The sequence below is a fragment of the Impatiens glandulifera genome, chromosome 7, assembly GCF_907164915.1.
Source record: "Impatiens glandulifera chromosome 7, dImpGla2.1, whole genome shotgun sequence".
Classification (NCBI taxonomy): domain Eukaryota; kingdom Viridiplantae; phylum Streptophyta; class Magnoliopsida; order Ericales; family Balsaminaceae; genus Impatiens; species Impatiens glandulifera.
In genome coordinates this window covers 50,095,881-50,114,040 of record NC_061868.1, presented here as the reverse complement: position 1 = coordinate 50,114,040, position 18,160 = coordinate 50,095,881, and the positions used below count along the sequence as shown (strand labels likewise).

The 18,160-nt window shown below is 32.0% G+C and overlaps 5 protein-coding genes across 6 annotated transcripts; 2 read left to right on the top strand and 3 right to left on the bottom strand.

Annotated features, from left to right (window-relative positions):
• Nucleotides 1-2,046: 2,046 nt before the first annotated feature.
• LOC124945763 lies at nucleotides 2,047-4,734 on the bottom strand. Its single transcript, XM_047486256.1, has 8 exons — nucleotides 4,463-4,734; nucleotides 4,228-4,329; nucleotides 3,980-4,127; nucleotides 3,528-3,707; nucleotides 3,242-3,376; nucleotides 2,995-3,077; nucleotides 2,333-2,429; nucleotides 2,047-2,244 (listed from the first exon to the last, which is right to left on the bottom strand). Exons 1-8 carry the CDS (start codon nucleotides 4,732-4,734, stop codon nucleotides 2,131-2,133), a joined length of 1,131 nt encoding a protein of 376 aa, XP_047342212.1. The 3' UTR covers nucleotides 2,047-2,130.
• A 1,142-nt stretch (nucleotides 4,735-5,876) lies between these two features.
• LOC124910504 (40S ribosomal protein S17-like) lies at nucleotides 5,877-6,672 on the bottom strand. 2 transcript variants are annotated; one of them, XM_047451148.1, is made up of 2 exons: nucleotides 6,573-6,672; nucleotides 5,877-6,492 (listed from the first exon to the last, which is right to left on the bottom strand). In XM_047451148.1, exon 2 carries the CDS (start codon nucleotides 6,470-6,472, stop codon nucleotides 6,020-6,022), a length of 453 nt encoding a protein of 150 aa, XP_047307104.1. In that variant the 5' UTR covers nucleotides 6,473-6,492; nucleotides 6,573-6,672; the 3' UTR covers nucleotides 5,877-6,019. The 2 variants fall into 2 exon arrangements, with proteins under 2 accessions (XP_047307104.1, XP_047307105.1); XM_047451149.1 differs by having other exon boundaries at nucleotides 5,877-6,487; nucleotides 6,573-6,665.
• Nucleotides 6,673-9,780: 3,108 nt separating this feature from the next.
• Nucleotides 9,781-10,704, top strand: LOC124910491 (transcription factor bHLH149-like). The gene is made up of 2 exons (XM_047451136.1): nucleotides 9,781-9,831; nucleotides 9,894-10,704. Exon 2 carries the CDS (start codon nucleotides 9,931-9,933, stop codon nucleotides 10,573-10,575), a length of 645 nt encoding a protein of 214 aa, XP_047307092.1. The 5' UTR covers nucleotides 9,781-9,831; nucleotides 9,894-9,930; the 3' UTR covers nucleotides 10,576-10,704.
• A 2,329-nt stretch (nucleotides 10,705-13,033) lies between these two features.
• LOC124944514 lies at nucleotides 13,034-14,091 on the bottom strand. Its single transcript, XM_047484781.1, has 3 exons — nucleotides 13,854-14,091; nucleotides 13,633-13,781; nucleotides 13,034-13,285 (listed from the first exon to the last, which is right to left on the bottom strand). Exons 1-3 carry the CDS (start codon nucleotides 13,963-13,965, stop codon nucleotides 13,205-13,207), a joined length of 342 nt encoding a protein of 113 aa, XP_047340737.1. The 5' UTR covers nucleotides 13,966-14,091; the 3' UTR covers nucleotides 13,034-13,204.
• A 176-nt stretch (nucleotides 14,092-14,267) lies between these two features.
• On the top strand, nucleotides 14,268-18,013 carry LOC124944513 (importin subunit alpha-4-like). Its single transcript, XM_047484780.1, has 10 exons — nucleotides 14,268-14,724; nucleotides 15,204-15,300; nucleotides 15,402-15,493; nucleotides 15,708-15,839; nucleotides 16,067-16,252; nucleotides 16,330-16,493; nucleotides 16,590-16,668; nucleotides 16,760-16,888; nucleotides 17,105-17,232; nucleotides 17,319-18,013. Exons 1-10 carry the CDS (start codon nucleotides 14,506-14,508, stop codon nucleotides 17,719-17,721), a joined length of 1,629 nt encoding a protein of 542 aa, XP_047340736.1. The 5' UTR covers nucleotides 14,268-14,505; the 3' UTR covers nucleotides 17,722-18,013.
• Nucleotides 18,014-18,160: the final 147 nt, after the last annotated feature.

The following is an 18,160-nucleotide window of genomic DNA, read 5'->3' as shown; positions in this document are numbered from 1 at the left end:
TGATTCATGACTCATATAACGTGGAAGGCAATTGATTAAGCTCGTGCTCGTGCAAATATGGAATATAGTAAGAAAGAACTAAGAATATCCACACACACATATCACGCTGATTTTGTACAAGGATATACATATATAGTCAAATATCAGTAATGCCCTTAACCAACATATATAAGAAGGCATTATCATAGAAGATGCATGGAGTTAGAACCATATATACAAGAATGATATTGCCGATGAACACTAACAGTACTACTTAATTATAAAGATCCAATGTTGGTGTCTCCAATACTCACAACCCTACAATAGTTCTCAATAGCAGCATCAGTAATGACATGCATTAAAGAAGCGTACTCAATGCTACATCAATCTATACTCCCATGCAGGCACAGATCTATATAGGTATATATGGTTTCAGTCCACCTCTCAATTTTTTTTTTATCGTTCAAATTTGACTATACACGTTAATTTCTTACAAATTTTCAATATACTTCAATATTTATTTATCTAAACAGGTTTTGTAATATTCTCCGAGATCTGAAGTGGTTTTGTTAGAATTGTTGGACGGTCACGACATTCCTCTTTTCCTAAAAATTTGATTATAGAACGGAGCTTACTTGCAGGAAATCGTTTACAAAAGTCGGAAATTGAGATCTGAACAACGTCTAATCTTCCCATGTTGAATCTTCTATAGGGATATGTTCGGTTTACAACGACGAGCCTCACACTCTTTAGACTAAGGTCTTGTTCGATTTTGGGTTATTTAAATTTTTTTATCAAAAATATTGCCTCCTAAAGACATCACGCATGATCATTATTTTTTAATTTTATTTATTTATTTATTTTTCTTTTTTCATGTTATTCAAATAACCTATATACCAAATAAGTCGTAAGTTAACCCTAAACGCCTTTGAGGAATTTTAGAGTTTTGTTCCACTAGTTATCTTTCTTGCATCATCTCCTTCATTCACAGCTAGTGAATTTCTTCTTCTTCCCTCTTTATTTTTTATTAATATTTATTATTAATGATTATTATTTATTATTATTATTATTATTATTTAATTTTTTATTTATAATTTATAATTTTTTATTATTATTATTTATTATCATTATTATTATTATTATTATTATTTTTTATTAATAGTATTATTATTTATTATTAATGATTATTAGTATTTATTATTAGTATTTATTATTGTTATTATTATTATTTATTATTTATTATTATAATTATTATTTATTATTATTATTTATTATTTATTATTATTATTATTATTTATTAATAATATTTATTATTAATGATTATTATTTATTATTTATAATTTATTTATTTATTTTTTTATTATTCCACTTAATCCTGTAAAAAAATGTAAATAAAAAGTGAGTCACTTTTTAATACTATTTAGTTTATACAATGCTATATTTGTTTTATACGTCTATATATTTATAGAAAGACTGTTTTGTGTAATTTCTGAAATTTACAATAATTGTTTTCCTTTTTATTTTTATTTTGTTGTATAACAACAATTATGAAAAAAATTAAATTTTATGAGGCAACAACAAGTATTAATGAACCGAATCATGTAAATGAAAAGAACTAGAATCTCTTGTGTTTTTTAATTTTTGTTTTTATGTCTATACAAGTAGTATTAAAAATCAGACCAAGATGTTTTGTATTTGTGTTTGTTAAGTCTTTACATTACTATTGTTTATAAAAATATAGATTCTTTGTGTTAAATATTAAAAATAAAGTAAATACCTTTTGACTGATAAATTAAGTAATTTAATTGTTAAAATGTTTTGTAATAAAAGATTATTTGAAAATAACAAAACATGTTGTTCATCACTTACTTCAATCTATTTTTCATTTCTCAAGGGAATGTTTATTATACATTAATCAAAACAACAATTAGGTAAGTATTCACCACTTTAAAATAAGAATTTCCATCAATGAAGTGGCCTCGGTTTGGGAACCTTTACACTAGACCACTCTATTGAGCCATTCATCCTTCTTTCTTTCTTTCTTTCTTTCTTCTTGTTCAGCTCCTCCTTAATATAGTCAGCCACTCAGATCACTTCTTTGCCAACATTTTCTATGCTAAAAAATAATTCCTCATATTCAATTTGTTCATGTCACAAGGATTCTTCCATTGATATTGGATGGTAACCAATCGTTGTCCAGTGATTGTACTCATCCATTCTTATTATAAAGGAACTAGATCTTCGAGACCCACCGCCACCATAAGCCTAATTAAACATTCAAAATAAAGCCTTAACATAGTTTTCTCTTACACGAGAAGAAAAATGAAACATATAAGTTAAGTATTGTTAATACCTTTGCAACTTCTGAGGTATCTGCACAACTGTCTGTGCTCCTTAAGCACATTTTCAGATTATTATTCCTCTTCATATAGATAACTGCTCCAATAGGCCTGCCGTCATAAAAGAAAGGGTAGGGTCACATTTGAAAACAGAATATAAAGTCTTAGCATGCAATGATTGTTGTATAAGAATGATATGAAAATGCTGATGAGGATTTAGTGGTCTCCAATGACAGGGGATGAATTAGAGAGGATAAAAGTGGAATTTGACATGGTTTCGTTATTCTTTTAATGCTAAGCCATTTATGTGAGTTTGGATAGAAGTTCTGAATTTCCTGTAAAAATTACATGTTTCTTCTAGATTCTACAATGTGACTGTCCCAATTGCATGAAAGGATATATTTTTATTATTATCAAAATTTCTTGATTTATTGACTTTGTGGGGCTTCATTATTGTCATGCATGAACAGAAACAATGGTAATCTAGTTATGAAACTGAGTTCTTAAGAGAGAAGAAGCATATGATATGTCCATTTTTTATTTGCTAGTTCCTTGGTGTAACACAATATTTTTTTAAATGTTATAAGTTAAATCTTTTTCAAGCATAACAACAATAGGCTAAGCAGGAAAGAGAGGCTTATTACAATAGAACTATTATTCCACAAAGGCAAATTACCTCAGTCCAGCAGCAGCACTCCTTATGCTAAGTTCTTTGCACATTTCATCACTCAATTCAGAATTCCCATCAGCTCTAGTGGCCTAAAAATAATTGAAATGAATTGATCAGCAACAGATTTAAAGCAGGAGAAGAAAGCTTGTACTTAAAATGTCCATTTTGATGGAATCTACTTAAATTACGATATACTTGAAACGAAAATGAAAATAAAATAGTGATTTTCTGGCTTTTAATTCTCGCATCCTACCAGACATTCACCATAGGTTCCTCTGCCAAGACGAATTTTGAACACCTTATTCAACAACTTTCTGGCAGCATCATGGCGATTGTTATCGTGAGAATTTCCCTTGGCAACAAAATCCATACAGTTCATCTCCAGTAACTGATGAAAGATTGACAGCATATGAGAACCCCACAAACAAATATTAGATCAAACCTAATACTGTAATAACAGCTAAGTTTTTCAGACAAACTGAACATGCCAAATTAATCTTGTAAAGATGATAAATTATAGCATTTACTTAAATCTGAACCTGATCAAACATATGGGGATTAGTGATGCAATTCAGCATATTGCGGTATTCACCAATTCCAATCCTGAAAGATTTGGTATCAGGGGAGGTCCAACGCCGAAGATCAACATCTTCAATGTACTTAAGCATTGCTTCAATACGAGAGCGATCTCCATCTTTTATAAGGCTAATTGCCTCCCCCTATATAACAAAATATGCAATAATAATTAACAAAATAGTTCCTTTTTTTAGGTTCACCTAGGTTCTTAATTTGTCCTTTCTTTTTCTACTAGATTACTTGCTATGTGGTGATCTTCTTTTAACTGCTACTGATAAAAAAATATATATTTTCTTTTGAGACACCTTTGATAATCCTCTCTTCACAATTCAATAAGGTTTTAAAAAAATTGATAAAAATTTAGTTACCCTGTCTTAATGTAAATGAAACCAACATAAGTGTAACTTGAACTCACATCAACTGATTGTACTTGAGAAAGTTCATTCAAAAAGAATTCATACACGGCAGTAGAGCTGCTCTTCTCAATATCAACATGAAACATGGTGTTATCATTGGAAGAGGCTGTGGAAAGTGCAGATTTTCGATGTTCAAATCCAATCACCCTATTTAAACAATCAAGAAAGACGAATTAAAGCATGGCCTTAGACACACACAAACAAACAAACAAATCCACTAGGAAAATGGTAAAAAAGTTATACTAACTTGCAAGATGTTCGACGTGAAAGCTCTGCCGCAAATCCTCTAGGTCCAAGAAAATCAAGGAAGTAACACTTTTGTAACCCATCAAAGCATAAATCTTCAACCCTGCAGCAATAGAAATAATATAATCTCGAGGACACATTAAACCCTAAACCCTGAACATAGCTAAAACCATAATGCGTATCTTAACCGGTAAAAGCTTATATAAAGAAAAGGAATAAAGTAGTGAAAACCTTACCTGAGTGGTACAACGGATGAGAAAGGCAAAATAAGACATGGAAGGCGGAGATGATGATGGAAAAGGTGCGCAAAGAGAGCTGAGAATGCGCCGGAAAAAGAAGGGTAATTATATAGAACGATATTCGCGGTTTTCTCTTCGGAGGCCTTTGCTAGGGCGTCGAGAACTCTGTCGGATCGGAAAGCCCGATTCACGATTTGAATTGGTCGGAGCAAACTCAGTTTATTACAGATCGTCTTACATTTGCGGCGGACTGATGATGAAGATGACATTTTTTTCTGAACAAGGCACCAAACACTGCAATTTAGTAAAAAAAAAAAAAAAAAATTATGTTAGTGACATGTATGATTTTTTTTACTTTTTTTTTCTATTTTACCAAAAAAAAAAAAAAATTGTAACAATCAAAAAAATTTATAACTTTTTATTTTACATTAAAATAGCTAAATCACAACTTTCATAAAGAAAATTTTGGTCACATTCAAAAAATCCACTTTTCACGACCGAGAATCTTTGGTCATGAATAAGACTTAGGACCGAGGATATTGGAACCCATGACTGAATGGTTCGAGAAAAATCAACCTTTAGCATATTCTAAATAAAAGGCAAAAAAAAAATTTATACTTTTTAGAAACCCACACAATACTATTTATTCATGTATTTTATATAAATGATACATAATGTTTTCAAAACATGATTTCATTGAATGTCCATGATTTCTAAAGAATGACGTTTTTATAGAAGGGTTATAGAATCAAAGTGATAAAATATTGATAAAGGAATTGACGAATTAATACGGGAAGAGGGCTACCAACATGAGCTCCGATAGTCTAATTCCATAATAATTGTTGATGAATTGACGGATATGGATTTCTCCCCTTTTGTATCAGCTCTAAAGGGCTTAGGTTATTGTACTTTCACTAATGATATACTTAAAAACCCTCGTAATGATGCAATATAGTTAAATGTCTTTTGTAAAAATTGTTTAAACGCCTGTTGGGTCTATGGACTCACTATGTTTGTGGTGTAAGTAGTCAGCCACGGTTTTTAGATGACAGGTGAATGGAGACTTGGAGTGGAGCAAGGTATAGGAGATACGTGTGAAAGGAGGGACCGAGACCGTAATTTTGTACAAATATGTAGTGAAATACCGAACTTTTATAAAATATTTTAATAGTCATGGTAAAAACTAAAAAGACACTCTATCACTTCTGAATTTTAGGGCCTTACAATTGTTATTTATTTAATATCAAAATTTGGTAGAAAAATAACATAGGCTTTGAGATTTATATGAAAGTAAGATTTTTAATTGTGAATTTGAAATAGTAGCAAATTTATTAATAATTGAGAAATGCATTATTTATGGCACAAATAATGAATAACTATAACTTGAGATATTAAGGAAATCAAACAAAAATGTAATTAAAAATGGCATAACTCAATTAATAATAATAAGAGAAAGATCTAAACAACAACATTATTATCATTCTCCATCTCTCTTAACATATTAAAACTAAAGAAAAAAGCTCCTCTTAAAACCACAAATTTTACACATCATCATCAAAATCTCCTCTTAAAACCACCACCGGCGGCGGCAGCTCCTCCCCTTGTTCCAAAAGGACCAGAAGCTGTAAAAGTCTGCGGTTCAACCTCTGCCTTAACAACACCAGGAAGATCACTCATTCCAAGAACAGAAAGCATTTCAAGAGTTTCCTTATCAACCTCAATAACATCAGTCCTGATTGCAGATTCTTCAGGCACATAGTCCATCCGTCTCTCACGCTCTTCTTCTTGCAGCTTCAGAGATATACCCCTCACAGGGCCTCTTTGAATACGTTTCATCAAATGGGTAGAAAACCCAGCAATCTTGTTCCTCAATCGCTTTGATGGAATTATCGAAACTTCCTCCAATACTTTTTTGTTCACATGGAAATCCAACGTCATCTTTGAGTAATATCTCTCAATAATCTGCCTTGAAGATTTCTTCACTGTCTTAGTTCTCACACGACCCATGTTCACTATTCAACTCAACTCTAAGAGATCATATCAAACAAAATAAAATCAATCAACTTAGTGAAACTCACTCGTAGATTAAGAATTTAGTGAAACTTACCAGGAAAAAGCCAACTACAGAAAGAAGAAAGAGCTCGGACCGGTCGGTCGAGGAAGAAGAATGCGCAGCGGCGAGCGATTAAGGATTAGGGCTTTATACTCTTCCTTTTCTTTTCTTTTCTTTTCTTCCAAATTAGGGATTTATATTTTTCCTACTTGATTTGGGAGTCCAATAAACTCAATCGGCCCATAAATAATACAACCCAGCTCTACTTGGCCCAACAAAACCTAATTAAATAATTATATCTGGAAAATATATATATCTATATTAAATTGCATTGGCCTTAATATATAATAATATTTCCAGCTAAACATATTTTTAAAGTTTTAAAAATTAAAATTTTGTAATAGCTTAAGCATAACTAGAAAAGCATCCAATTAGTAAATCTAAAATATAGTTAAGAATAATGTAGGCAGGAGACACAAAAATTATGTGTATGAAGTTTTTTCATAGACGATGAACTCCTGACTGACTCCACGGACTTTATATAACAAATATCAATATTAGACGTTATGGATTATACGCATAAACATTCCAACTAAACATGTTTTTTTTTTTATTATTGATGTAGTAATATAGGATATTAATATAAGTTAATTTTCATAACCATCCAAACAAAAATCTTACAAATATTCTTAATAATTCATGTGGATTAACTCATATTAGGAAGAAAAGTGTCAAATATTGTGTTGTCTTTCAAAACTTTTGTCTTAATCACAAGTGTTTGTGCTTCCTTTTATGTTTTTAGGGTTCTTTTCTTATCCACTAATCAATGATTAATTCCACCTCATTATTCTAAGCCTCCTAATCACTTCATGTTACATATAAGAATTATGGATTACATATAATTTGATTCTTCAGATTCAGACTGTTTTTTTTAAAAGAATTATAAGTTATGCAGTGTTGGCCCTTAGGTTTGGTCAGTCCTATACCTGTTTTATTTAATCTAATCTAGAGAATACCCATCACAAAATATATATTTATACCAAGTCAATAGTATGGGTTAATTATGTTGAGTGTATAATTTATAATAATTTTGTATATATTCTTTAATTTATTAAAAGGGAGAAGTGGATAGATAGATAGATATAAGAAACGTGCATTCTAATCCAACATTATTCACCCACTTAATACCACGAACTAATTAATTAATTAGTCACTAAACAAACAAATAATTGCAAGGCCCCTAATTATAAATCAAATTTTATATACTAGTCCTAGGTATTATTAATTATGAAAATAAGTATTTAATTTATTTTCTTATCATATAGTTGTCATAACAATAAGCTAATTAATATTATCGAATGATTAGACTAACATGGTTGTTGCCTGTTTGCACTTTGTTTTCACTTTACGCTATGCTAATGCTATACGCACAATTTTTTCCCATCTAACTTGGGAAATTTTCATAATCTTCTAACTAATCTATTTATTTTATATAGAAAAATAATATTAGTTGAAAGGATATTCAAAGTATGTGTTATTATAACATTTAACTAAGTACATTAATTTTTTTTATTAATCTAAATACAAAAGTATTATACTATTTATGTTTTCAATGTAACATAATTAAATAAAATAACAATAATAATTTGTTAGCTCTCTAATATGTTGAAATTGAACTGTTTTTTAATAAATAAGTATTTATTATTTTTACCAAACTGAAACGCTGCATAAAAAATAAATTAGAAATATAATAATAAATATAGCAAAAACAAAAATGAAATTGAAATGACAATAGAATCTTGCACGTGCGTGGCCCGATGATCCCCACTACGAGGATGCAAAATAGGATTAATACATTCATTCACATGCATTGAATTTTGTACATATCCCTAAAATCTAGGTCTAGTGCTGTTCCGGACAAATTCCTAATTTACCCCCAATTTTCATTCATATTATTTATTCATTTCTCAGAATTCACTATTTAGATCAAACTGTTACTATTTTAGATTTTCTTTACATTTAGAAAAAATATAAAATATAATTTCGTCTGTCTTGGAGATCTTAACCTCTTAGGGTCTGGTCGTGTATGAAAATCAATTACAATAAGAAATCTAAAATAAGTAGAATATTGTTCCAGTATTTATTTTTGAACATTTTAAAGATAATTTATATAAAAAAAATGATATATATTCAATTAAATATTATGATTATAATTATTTAAATTTAAATAAAATCAAAGCTTACTTTTAAAATATCATAAAAGTATATTGTGAAATTAGTTTTTCAAGTCAAGTAATTGAAATTTCAGATTTATTTCAAATATCATAAATTAAGACTTTTTATAATTAAAATTGTATAAGATGGTTTGGTGTTAACGATGTCAAATGCTTTTAACTTATCATTTACGTGAAATTTATAAATAAATAAATAAAATTTCGGTAGTTAAATTAGTAATATTAATATTTTATTCATTTATTTATAAATATAAAGTATATAATAAGTTAACAACATTAAAAACTAGATTTTATATAACTTAAATAATAAATAGCCAAAAATAATTAGATTAAAAAGAATATAACTAATATTCCATTTAAACAAATTTTCCAATTTTTAATTGTTATTCTGTATTAACTTACACAATTCATTTTAAATTTTTGAAAATTAATAATGTATATAATTATTTATTGTGTATGATTTTTTATTTTAATTAAATTTTTAAATTTTATTTACTTATTAAATCCACTAAGTTATCTCAAATCTCAATAATGATTGATAATATACCAAAAATGCTTTAGTCACCAAACAGAGTTATTACTAATATTTAACCAATTATAATATTACTTTTATTAATTATACTACAAAAGTAACAAAACTATGGTATGTTTTTAATATAACATAAATATAGTAGGTTAATAAATAATAATATTTAATTTGTTAAAGATATTTAAACTTATGACCTCACAAAAATAATTTGTTATTTAAAACGTCTTAAAAATTTAAGTTAAAAAATATATTTATTAATTTTGAAAGAATGTGTGTTTTTGTAAGGAGAAAAAATTGTGTTTCCAAAAAGGGCTGATAATAATAGTTGGCAGTGCACTGATAATAGTCGTCTTCATTTTATTAGACCTTCCTTCTTCTTCAAAAGCCCCACTCGGCTGACACCTATCCACCATTTCTCGATTTATTATAATTATATATATATATATATATAAGACATGTGAAGATTAATAAATACAACGATTTCCTTTCTCTCTCTCTCCCCTATTGAATTCAAATCGCTCTCTCTTTCTCTTTCTCTCTGCATTCGAAAGTAAGAAATTGATACTATACTAGTTCTATTAATTCATCATCTAATTACTCCTTAATTTGCAGGTATTCTCACCCTAGATTTGGATCCATCCATTCATTCATGGCGTCCTCTTCAATTTCTAATTACCAACCTAATTTGGAGAGATCGGAAGGAGATTCAAAAGCAAAGAAGAGAAAAATCGACGCCGATAATCAGGCCGGCGATCTAACCGAATGCGGAACAAGATGGAGGACTGAATCCGAACAACAGATCTACTCTATGAAGCTCGTCGAAGCTCTCTGCCGGAGGACTCAGACGAATCCTCCTTCTCCGACGAACTCCATCAAGCGAGGTCGAAGCTTCAGGGAAACTGCCGATACTGTCCTTGCTACATCCGCTAAAGGAAGGACTCGATGGAGCAGAGCAATTCTCTCGAATCGACTCAGCATGAAGAGGATACACAAACGACATCCAAAAGTTAAAGTTGCAGGAGGAGAAATCATGCGGAAGAAGAAGGAAGAGGCGATGAAGAAGAAGAAGAAGAAGTTGCCATTGCCGCCATTTCAGAGAAAGGTAAAAGTCTTAGAAAATCTCGTCCCTGGTTGCCGTAACCTCTCGTTACCGAACATTCTAGATGAAACCGCAGACTACATCGCCGCTCTAGAGATGCAAATCCGAGCTATGAATATCATCGCCGGAATCCTAACGGCCGACGGAAACCAAAGGGCCGATGGAACTCTGCCCAACTCTTCCAATCCATCATAGATTGGCTTTTCTCTCTCTCCTCGTCATGCTAAACTGCAGTTTTTTTTCTTTAGAATTTCTGTTTTTTTTTTATTATTATTATCAACCATTTAATTTAATGTGATTTTCTTAAGGCTTCCACTTATTTTTTCTTTCAATTATTATTATTAGATAAACACTGTTCATTGATCGATTAAAAAAATACTAATTTCCAACTAATCCATAACTTATTTTATTAAGCTGACCATGTGGATTGTGATTTCATACAATTAGACCAACAAAAGCCCACCATTACCATGTTTTTGGTTCCTAAATTTAAATTATTATATTATCATTGTTTACTTTTAATAAATAATTAATTAAATAAAAACTTAGTCTTTCATTGATTAAATAATCTATAAGTTAGATAGTTTCATAAAATATTCATGGCTCTATTAGAAAAAATCGAATAATAGTTATGAGTTACAAAAGTTGATTTATTTATTTGTTACTTAGTGTTGTATTCCAACTCCAACAAGATATTGTTGATCAATTATAGTACTATTATTAACTTAGTATATATAATTTGAAACAACTTCATGAATTGACTTGTACATCTATTTTCTTGTTGAGAATGGGACACACAAACTCAAGCCACCTGTACCAAACAACAAACCAATATACACATCAAAGACCCACCAATTTAAAACTTGTGGTAACAAATATAAAAGTTAATGATATTTAGAAACAATGGTTCATCTGCAGCAATGACTCTCTGTTTTATAAAAAGATTGTGAAAATGTTCATATGAGATGGGTTTCAAATCTTAGAAATATAATTTAAAAATAAATGATAGATAAAGAAAATGAATGGGGAATAGTGATGACCCCGATAAGGGCACAGGGGACACAGGTTTACAGAGTGACAGGTTAACAGGTGGTCTAAAGTTGGTCAGAAGAAGCCGCCCAAAACAAGGTGCAAAATGTCATTTAGTGATTTGAATACTCTCTTTTTGAAAGGGCCACATGATTCCTCCTGAATTCTCATATGAATTCAATGCTTAACATGTGAAGATAGATGTGATGTATCCAATGGTAAAAATTAACCATATATACATCAATTCACCATTCTCTTTCACACACACACAATTCCCATAAATTCAAATTTTTCAAAGAAAAGGAATCTCTGTTCTGTTCATCATGAGAATTAGTTTATTGAACCAAGTTATAAATGGTCAAGTTTTGAATGTATTCTAATAGAAGAATAATAAATAAGGTTATTGTTGTCAAAGGAAAGGAAGGGGAGATAAAGATTGTGTTGTACAAGGAAAATCTTGAGAGCATAGAAAAGAATGGATAAGAGGAAATCTGAATTTACCATATGAGGGTTTGTAAGGTACAATTATTGGGGACTAAAGGGACATGGTTAATTATATACATAAATGATGATGAAGCCCTAGCACGTGTCTATACTTGATTGCCTCCCACTAATGTCTACCTTATTATTATTATTATTATTTGTTATACATATTTGTAAAATAATTAATATAATTTTAATTAAAATAAAATAGTTTGGCTAACAAAGGAAGAGAGGACCACAAATTTTGTATTTTAGTTGTATGTGTGTAGAGAGTAGTTGAAGACCATTGAGGTTGTTTGATTTTTACTACAAATTTTATATATGAGATCTTATTTCATTTTCTAAAACTTTGTGTGTTTTTTTTATTTTGTTTTGTTTTATATGTCATATTTTGTTTGGTTATGTTTAAGGAACTATAATTTTGTAATAATTTATCAATCTTAAAAAATAGTTTTATTAATAAATTAAATTTGTATAAAATTTAAATATAAAATAAATAAAAACTGAAATAATATATATTAAAAAATCCAATAAAACCTCTCATATAATCATATAATATAATAAAGAACATCAAACAAGGCCCTGATAGTATGAGGAAAAGCAAGTATTTCTCTCTCTAATACATATCCATGTGCGGGAACAAAAAGGCTCACATGCATCCATGTGACTTCATTTAAGACACCTTTCTCTCTCATGGGTCAACTAAATACGGCTGTTTGGTTTATGGTTATTTGGATTATTTATATTCATAATCTTGTTTATACTATTTATATTTTCACTACTTTGTATTAATGTTCTTTTTTAGTAAATTGAAAAGTAAATAGTAGTTTGGTTTGGTTTGACATAGAAACAATTGACCATGTTTAGGCTGCTGTTTTACAACCAAATAAGCTAAGCAGCATTGCCAATTTCGAGGTGCTGACTATTTTATTTTCTTTATTTTATTAAAATCTAGTTCATTATTGTAACATCATAACAATAACTTCCACACAATGATAAAAGAAAAATAATTAAAAAAAAGAAGTAAAGAAAATAATTACTGAATTGGGCCGTTGGAGAAGGAGACGAAATTATCCATTGATAGATAGGCCTTGCAGAAGTGGGCTTTGGAGAATTAAAAAAAGCAGGATACAGGGCCTGCTTCTCAATCACGAATGAGATGAACAATAAAAGGATGAAGTTACTTAATACTATATAATAAGTCTCAGTTGTTGTTGTTGTAATAACTAATAACCACCATGTTTTCAAATAATGGTTACAGACAGATAAACTAGAATACTAGTTGGTTGAAGATGAAGAAGATATTTGATTTTCATGCAGTCTTGACAGATTCAGCTCGAGGCCTCCATAGTCCAAGCCGATACTTGTGTGCAAATTTCAGTATCAGCTTCCTCTGCAACAACAACAGACCAAAATCATATGTTTATAAACCAACAACAACAACATGTTTTCCAGCAGTCAAATTGTAAACACCACAATCTTTCAAGGTTACAACAATGTGGTGTTTTTAACACATTGGCATGGCAGGTGGAAAACCCTAATTCAATCTACCAAGGATCATCATCTATACTATTAATTAATCTTCAAATGATTCTCATATTTGGCTATAGAAACAAATTAGGTCTTTTTACAGGATGACCTGATCAATGAATGTATCTACTCAGATAACAATTTGGCTATTATAAGTTGAAGATAATTGCAAATATAAGAAGAAGAAGAAGAAGAGGTGAATGAGTTTACATGTTTGCAAGGAACGCCGAGCTTTTTGAGCTTAAGGGTTCGAGTGACGAGCAGCTTCTGCATATCTCCAATTTCAGTTTCAAGCTTCTGCACGTGAGTCTCTACCCCTTTACCCACTCCATTCAAAAACTCTGGTATGCCCACCTTTACTGCAATTTTGTTCCAAAATCAGAAATAATAATCCCAACTTTCTATTGTATGTATAGACAGACATAGAGAACCTGCGAAAGGACACGCCTTGGAAGAGAAGCTTGAGAACCCAGAAGCAAATTGCCAAGGAGAAGATATTGCTCTTCGGTTGAAGGGGCTGATGATCATTTGCCTCCACGCCATCTTAGATCGATCGAATCGCCCAAGTAAACTTCCCCAGTTGGAATAGTGACGGAAACTGAGAAGGAGGAAGGGAAACAATTCGAATTGCCCTGTCTAAACTGGCTAATTGGGCCGGGCCAGTTATTGACCTACAAATACAAATAGGGCAGGCAGGCAAGCAAGCGCAGTTCAAGGAGGGAGGGAGGGAGACACATTCCAATTTCCAGATAGGAAAGTCAACATATCATCAGCCCAACGAAAAAATGGAAAAAAAATAAAAAATTCTTGTTCCAGAGAGAAAGACGAAACTATCCCTCAATGCCAGCCAAACTTCACTCGAGGAGCTAAGAACCTCGCGCCGGGAGAGAGAGAGAGAGAGAGAGAGTGAGTACCCACATCACATTTTCTTCCTCACTTTCTCAATGATCTAAAGAAAGGGAGGAAGGGAGAGAGAAAGCTTCAGTATAGTCTTCGAAATCTGGGTTCAGTCCTCCTCCTCCTGCCTTGGCAGACAAATCTCGACAACTTAGAAGAGGGAAAGTCAATTCCCAGCTACAGAAAATGTCTCTACGGCCGAATTCTCGCACAGAGGTCCGGAAGAAGTCGTACAAGGTGGGTGTTGACGCGGATGAGGCTCGCCGGAGGAGGGAGGACAATCTGGTCGAGATCAGGAAGAATAAGCGCGAAGACAGTCTTTTGAAGAAACGCAGAGACGGTTTCCTTCTTCAGTCTCAGCAGCAGTCAGATGCAGCTCAGACTCCAGCAGCCATCGAGAAAAGAGTAAATTCTCCCCTTCAGAGATCTGCTTCTTCAAGCTAATCCTGCTTCATTTTTTGCTTTATATTTTGCTTCACTACAAAATGTGCTAAGGAATACGCCTCTTGTTACTTGAATTTCGGGTTTTCCCTTTGATTACATGATTGGTAATTCTAAATTGATACCGATTCTTAATGGGTTCTTTTAAATATGGATAAAACAATAAAGATCTGCACACCAAATCTTATATTTTACTGTGAAACTCTAATCCATGACTAAGAATTTATTGCAACTAGTTACAGATTCTGGATTAAAGACTGGATTTTTCTGTTTTCTCCATTGGATCTTTTTTTTTTATCTTAGCTAATCAAATCATTGGAAGTTCAATTCCTGTATCTTGAATAGATATCTTACTTTATAGATGTTTTGTTTTCAGTATGTATAGCAATTAGCTTGAATAAGTGATTGGAATTGAGAATATGTTGTGATTGATGATCAAACAGTTGGAGAGTATTCCTTTGATGGTGCAAGGAGTATGGTCTGAAGATCCCGCAACACAAATAGAAGCAACCACTCAGTTTCGGAAGCTACTTTCAATTGGTGCAAATTACTTTCCTTTTATGTGTCAACTTGTTTCCTATATTTTCTCGTGAAGTTCCTCAACATATGTTGTAATATTTTTTTTTTCACTTTTTACTCAGAGCGTAGTCCTCCAATTGACGAGGTGATCAAAGCAGGCGTTGTTCCTAGGTTCGTGGAGTTCTTGAGAAGGCACGATCTACCTCAACTACAAGTAGGATCCTCATCTATACAGAGTTTTCCTATTTAGAAACATATCTTATGTTTCTATCCAGATCCGGATAAGATGAGATAAATACGTGTCTTGACTAATTTTTAGTTTCCAAATGTGATCCCAATCAGGATCCACATATGGATTAGAAATCTAACAGAAAATGTGTTTCTAAAACAAAGTCAATTTTTTTATGTTGATATTGTTCACTTTACAGTTTGAGGCAGCTTGGGCTTTGACAAATGTTGCATCTGGGACATCGGAGCACACACGTGTCGTTATTGAACAGGGCGCTGTTCCCAAGTTTGTCGAGCTATTAAGCTCCCCTAGCGATGATGTCAGGGAGCAGGTAAAAACACACTATGCCTTTATTTTCTTGTGCATCATTTATTGTTTCTATTTTTGTATCTGGATCCGTTTCCATTTAAATTTTTGTATCAAAACATTAAGTGTTTCCAATCTTGCATTGTGATCTTGTTTCATGTAACTGCTAAACCTAAAGAAAAATCTCAGAACTTTCTATTTATTTATTTATCATTATTGATTCTAACTGGCTTTAATTTGATGCAAAAAAAGGCTGTATGGGCTCTGGGTAATGTTGCTGGTGATTCTCCAAGTTGTAGAGACCTTGTTCTTGGCCATGGTGCGCTATTGCCATTGTTTGCTCAGTTGAATGAAAACTCAAAACTATCGATGCTGCGAAATGCAACATGGACTTTATCAAACTTCTGCCGTGGAAAGCCTCCAACTTTATTTGAACAGGTTAGTAAAAGAATATCAAAGTCTTGTAAAAAAGAAAATGGTGATTTCTACAATGTTGTTGCTGTTTCTTTGATCAGGTGAAACCTGCATTGCCAGTTCTTCGGCTTCTTATCCACTTAAACGACGAAGAAGTTCTAACAGACGCCTGTTGGGCACTCTCTTATCTTTCTGATGGCCCAAATGACAAAATTCAAACCGTCATTGAAGCAGATGTCTGCCCACGACTTGTGGAGCTTCTAATGTATGTTTCTCTTTATATTTTTTCATTTATCCGTAATTCTTAATTTATAAACAGGTAAAGTGATTGAAATTCATTTATTTTTTAATTTTATTGAAGGCACCCATCACCTACAGTTCTAGTACCTGCTCTAAGGACTATAGGTAATATTGTTACTGGTGATGATTCCCAGACCCAGGTATTAGATCATTCACTATTTTTCTTCATGTTATGAGGAAACAGGTTATTAGATAAATGCATCACTAACTTTTTTAATTTTTTTTTACCAGTTTGTTATTGAGAATGGTGTCCTTCCCTACCTCAATCAACTCCTCACTCAAAATCACAAAAAAAGCATAAAAAAGGAAGCTTGTTGGACAATCTCAAATATCACTGCTGGGAATAGAAATCAAATTCAGGTTGGTGTTTACTCCCCGTGTTTTTAGACATTGTTGAAGGAACATTAATGTCTGGATAGTGGATAGTGCTGCTTAAGGAGTAACTAAGAAGATGAGGTCTTATAGCATTGGGATGTTGTGCTAGCCTTATTTAGGGAACAAAAACCTAGTCCCAATAAATAAATAGATGCCAATCAAAATAACCATAATGTCGCATCTAATGTATTTGTTGCACAGGCTGTCTTTGAGGCAAATATCATCCTTCCTCTGGTTCACCTTCTTCAACATGCAGAATTTGACATCAAGAAGGAAGCTGCTTGGGCAATCTCAAATGCCACTTCTGGAGGTTCTCCTGAACAGATAAGGTGGGTGGGTGGTGGGGGTTTTATTTCTATGTGGGTATAATTGGATTTGGATTATAATACTTGTAGTAGCAAATATTTGGTTGCAGATACCTGACAAGCCAGGGTTGCATTAAGCCGCTTTGTGATCTTCTGATATGTCCAGACCCAAGGATTGTGACTGTATGCCTCGAGGGGCTGGAGAACATTTTGAAGGTTGGGGAAGCTGACAAAGAAGCGGGTATGAATGATGGGATTAACATATATGCTCAAATGATTGATGAATGCGATGGTTTGGAGAAGATTGAGAATCTTCAGACTCATGACAACCACGAGATATACGAGAAGGCAGTTAAGATACTTGAGAGATACTGGGCTGAAGATGACGACGATGAGGAAGCCCATCAGAATCTTCCGGTTGGAATGGATGCAGCAGCAACTGGTCAACAACCTGCTTTTAGTTTTGGGAATGGCCAGCCAAACATGCCCTCAGGAGGATTCAACTTTGGGTAATTAAATAAATTTAAACAACCCCATTTTCTTGTTTCAAAATGCAATTCTAGGGATCGGCCAACCAACCTGAACCCTGCCGCGTATATGGAGTTTTTATAAAAAAAATTATTTGTATCTTTGAAATGTTTGTTGAGGAGAAATTGTCCTGCCAAATGTTGTGATTTGTTTTGTCATGTGATTTATTTGTACCTTTTAGTTGTTATTGATTTTCAAAGACAGACATATATATATATATATCTTGCTTGCAGCAGATAAAATACCAACAGTGGAAAAAGATTTTCTCTTTCCCTTCTGTTTTGTCCATTTAAATAAGAAATGCCAGAGTAATGTAAAGTTGGATTGGTTTGTTTAAATTACTATCTCTTTGGAACAATTTTCTTCTAGCTTTATTTCTTCCTCATAAGTTTGTTTCATCTGTTCACTATCAACTTTAGAGATT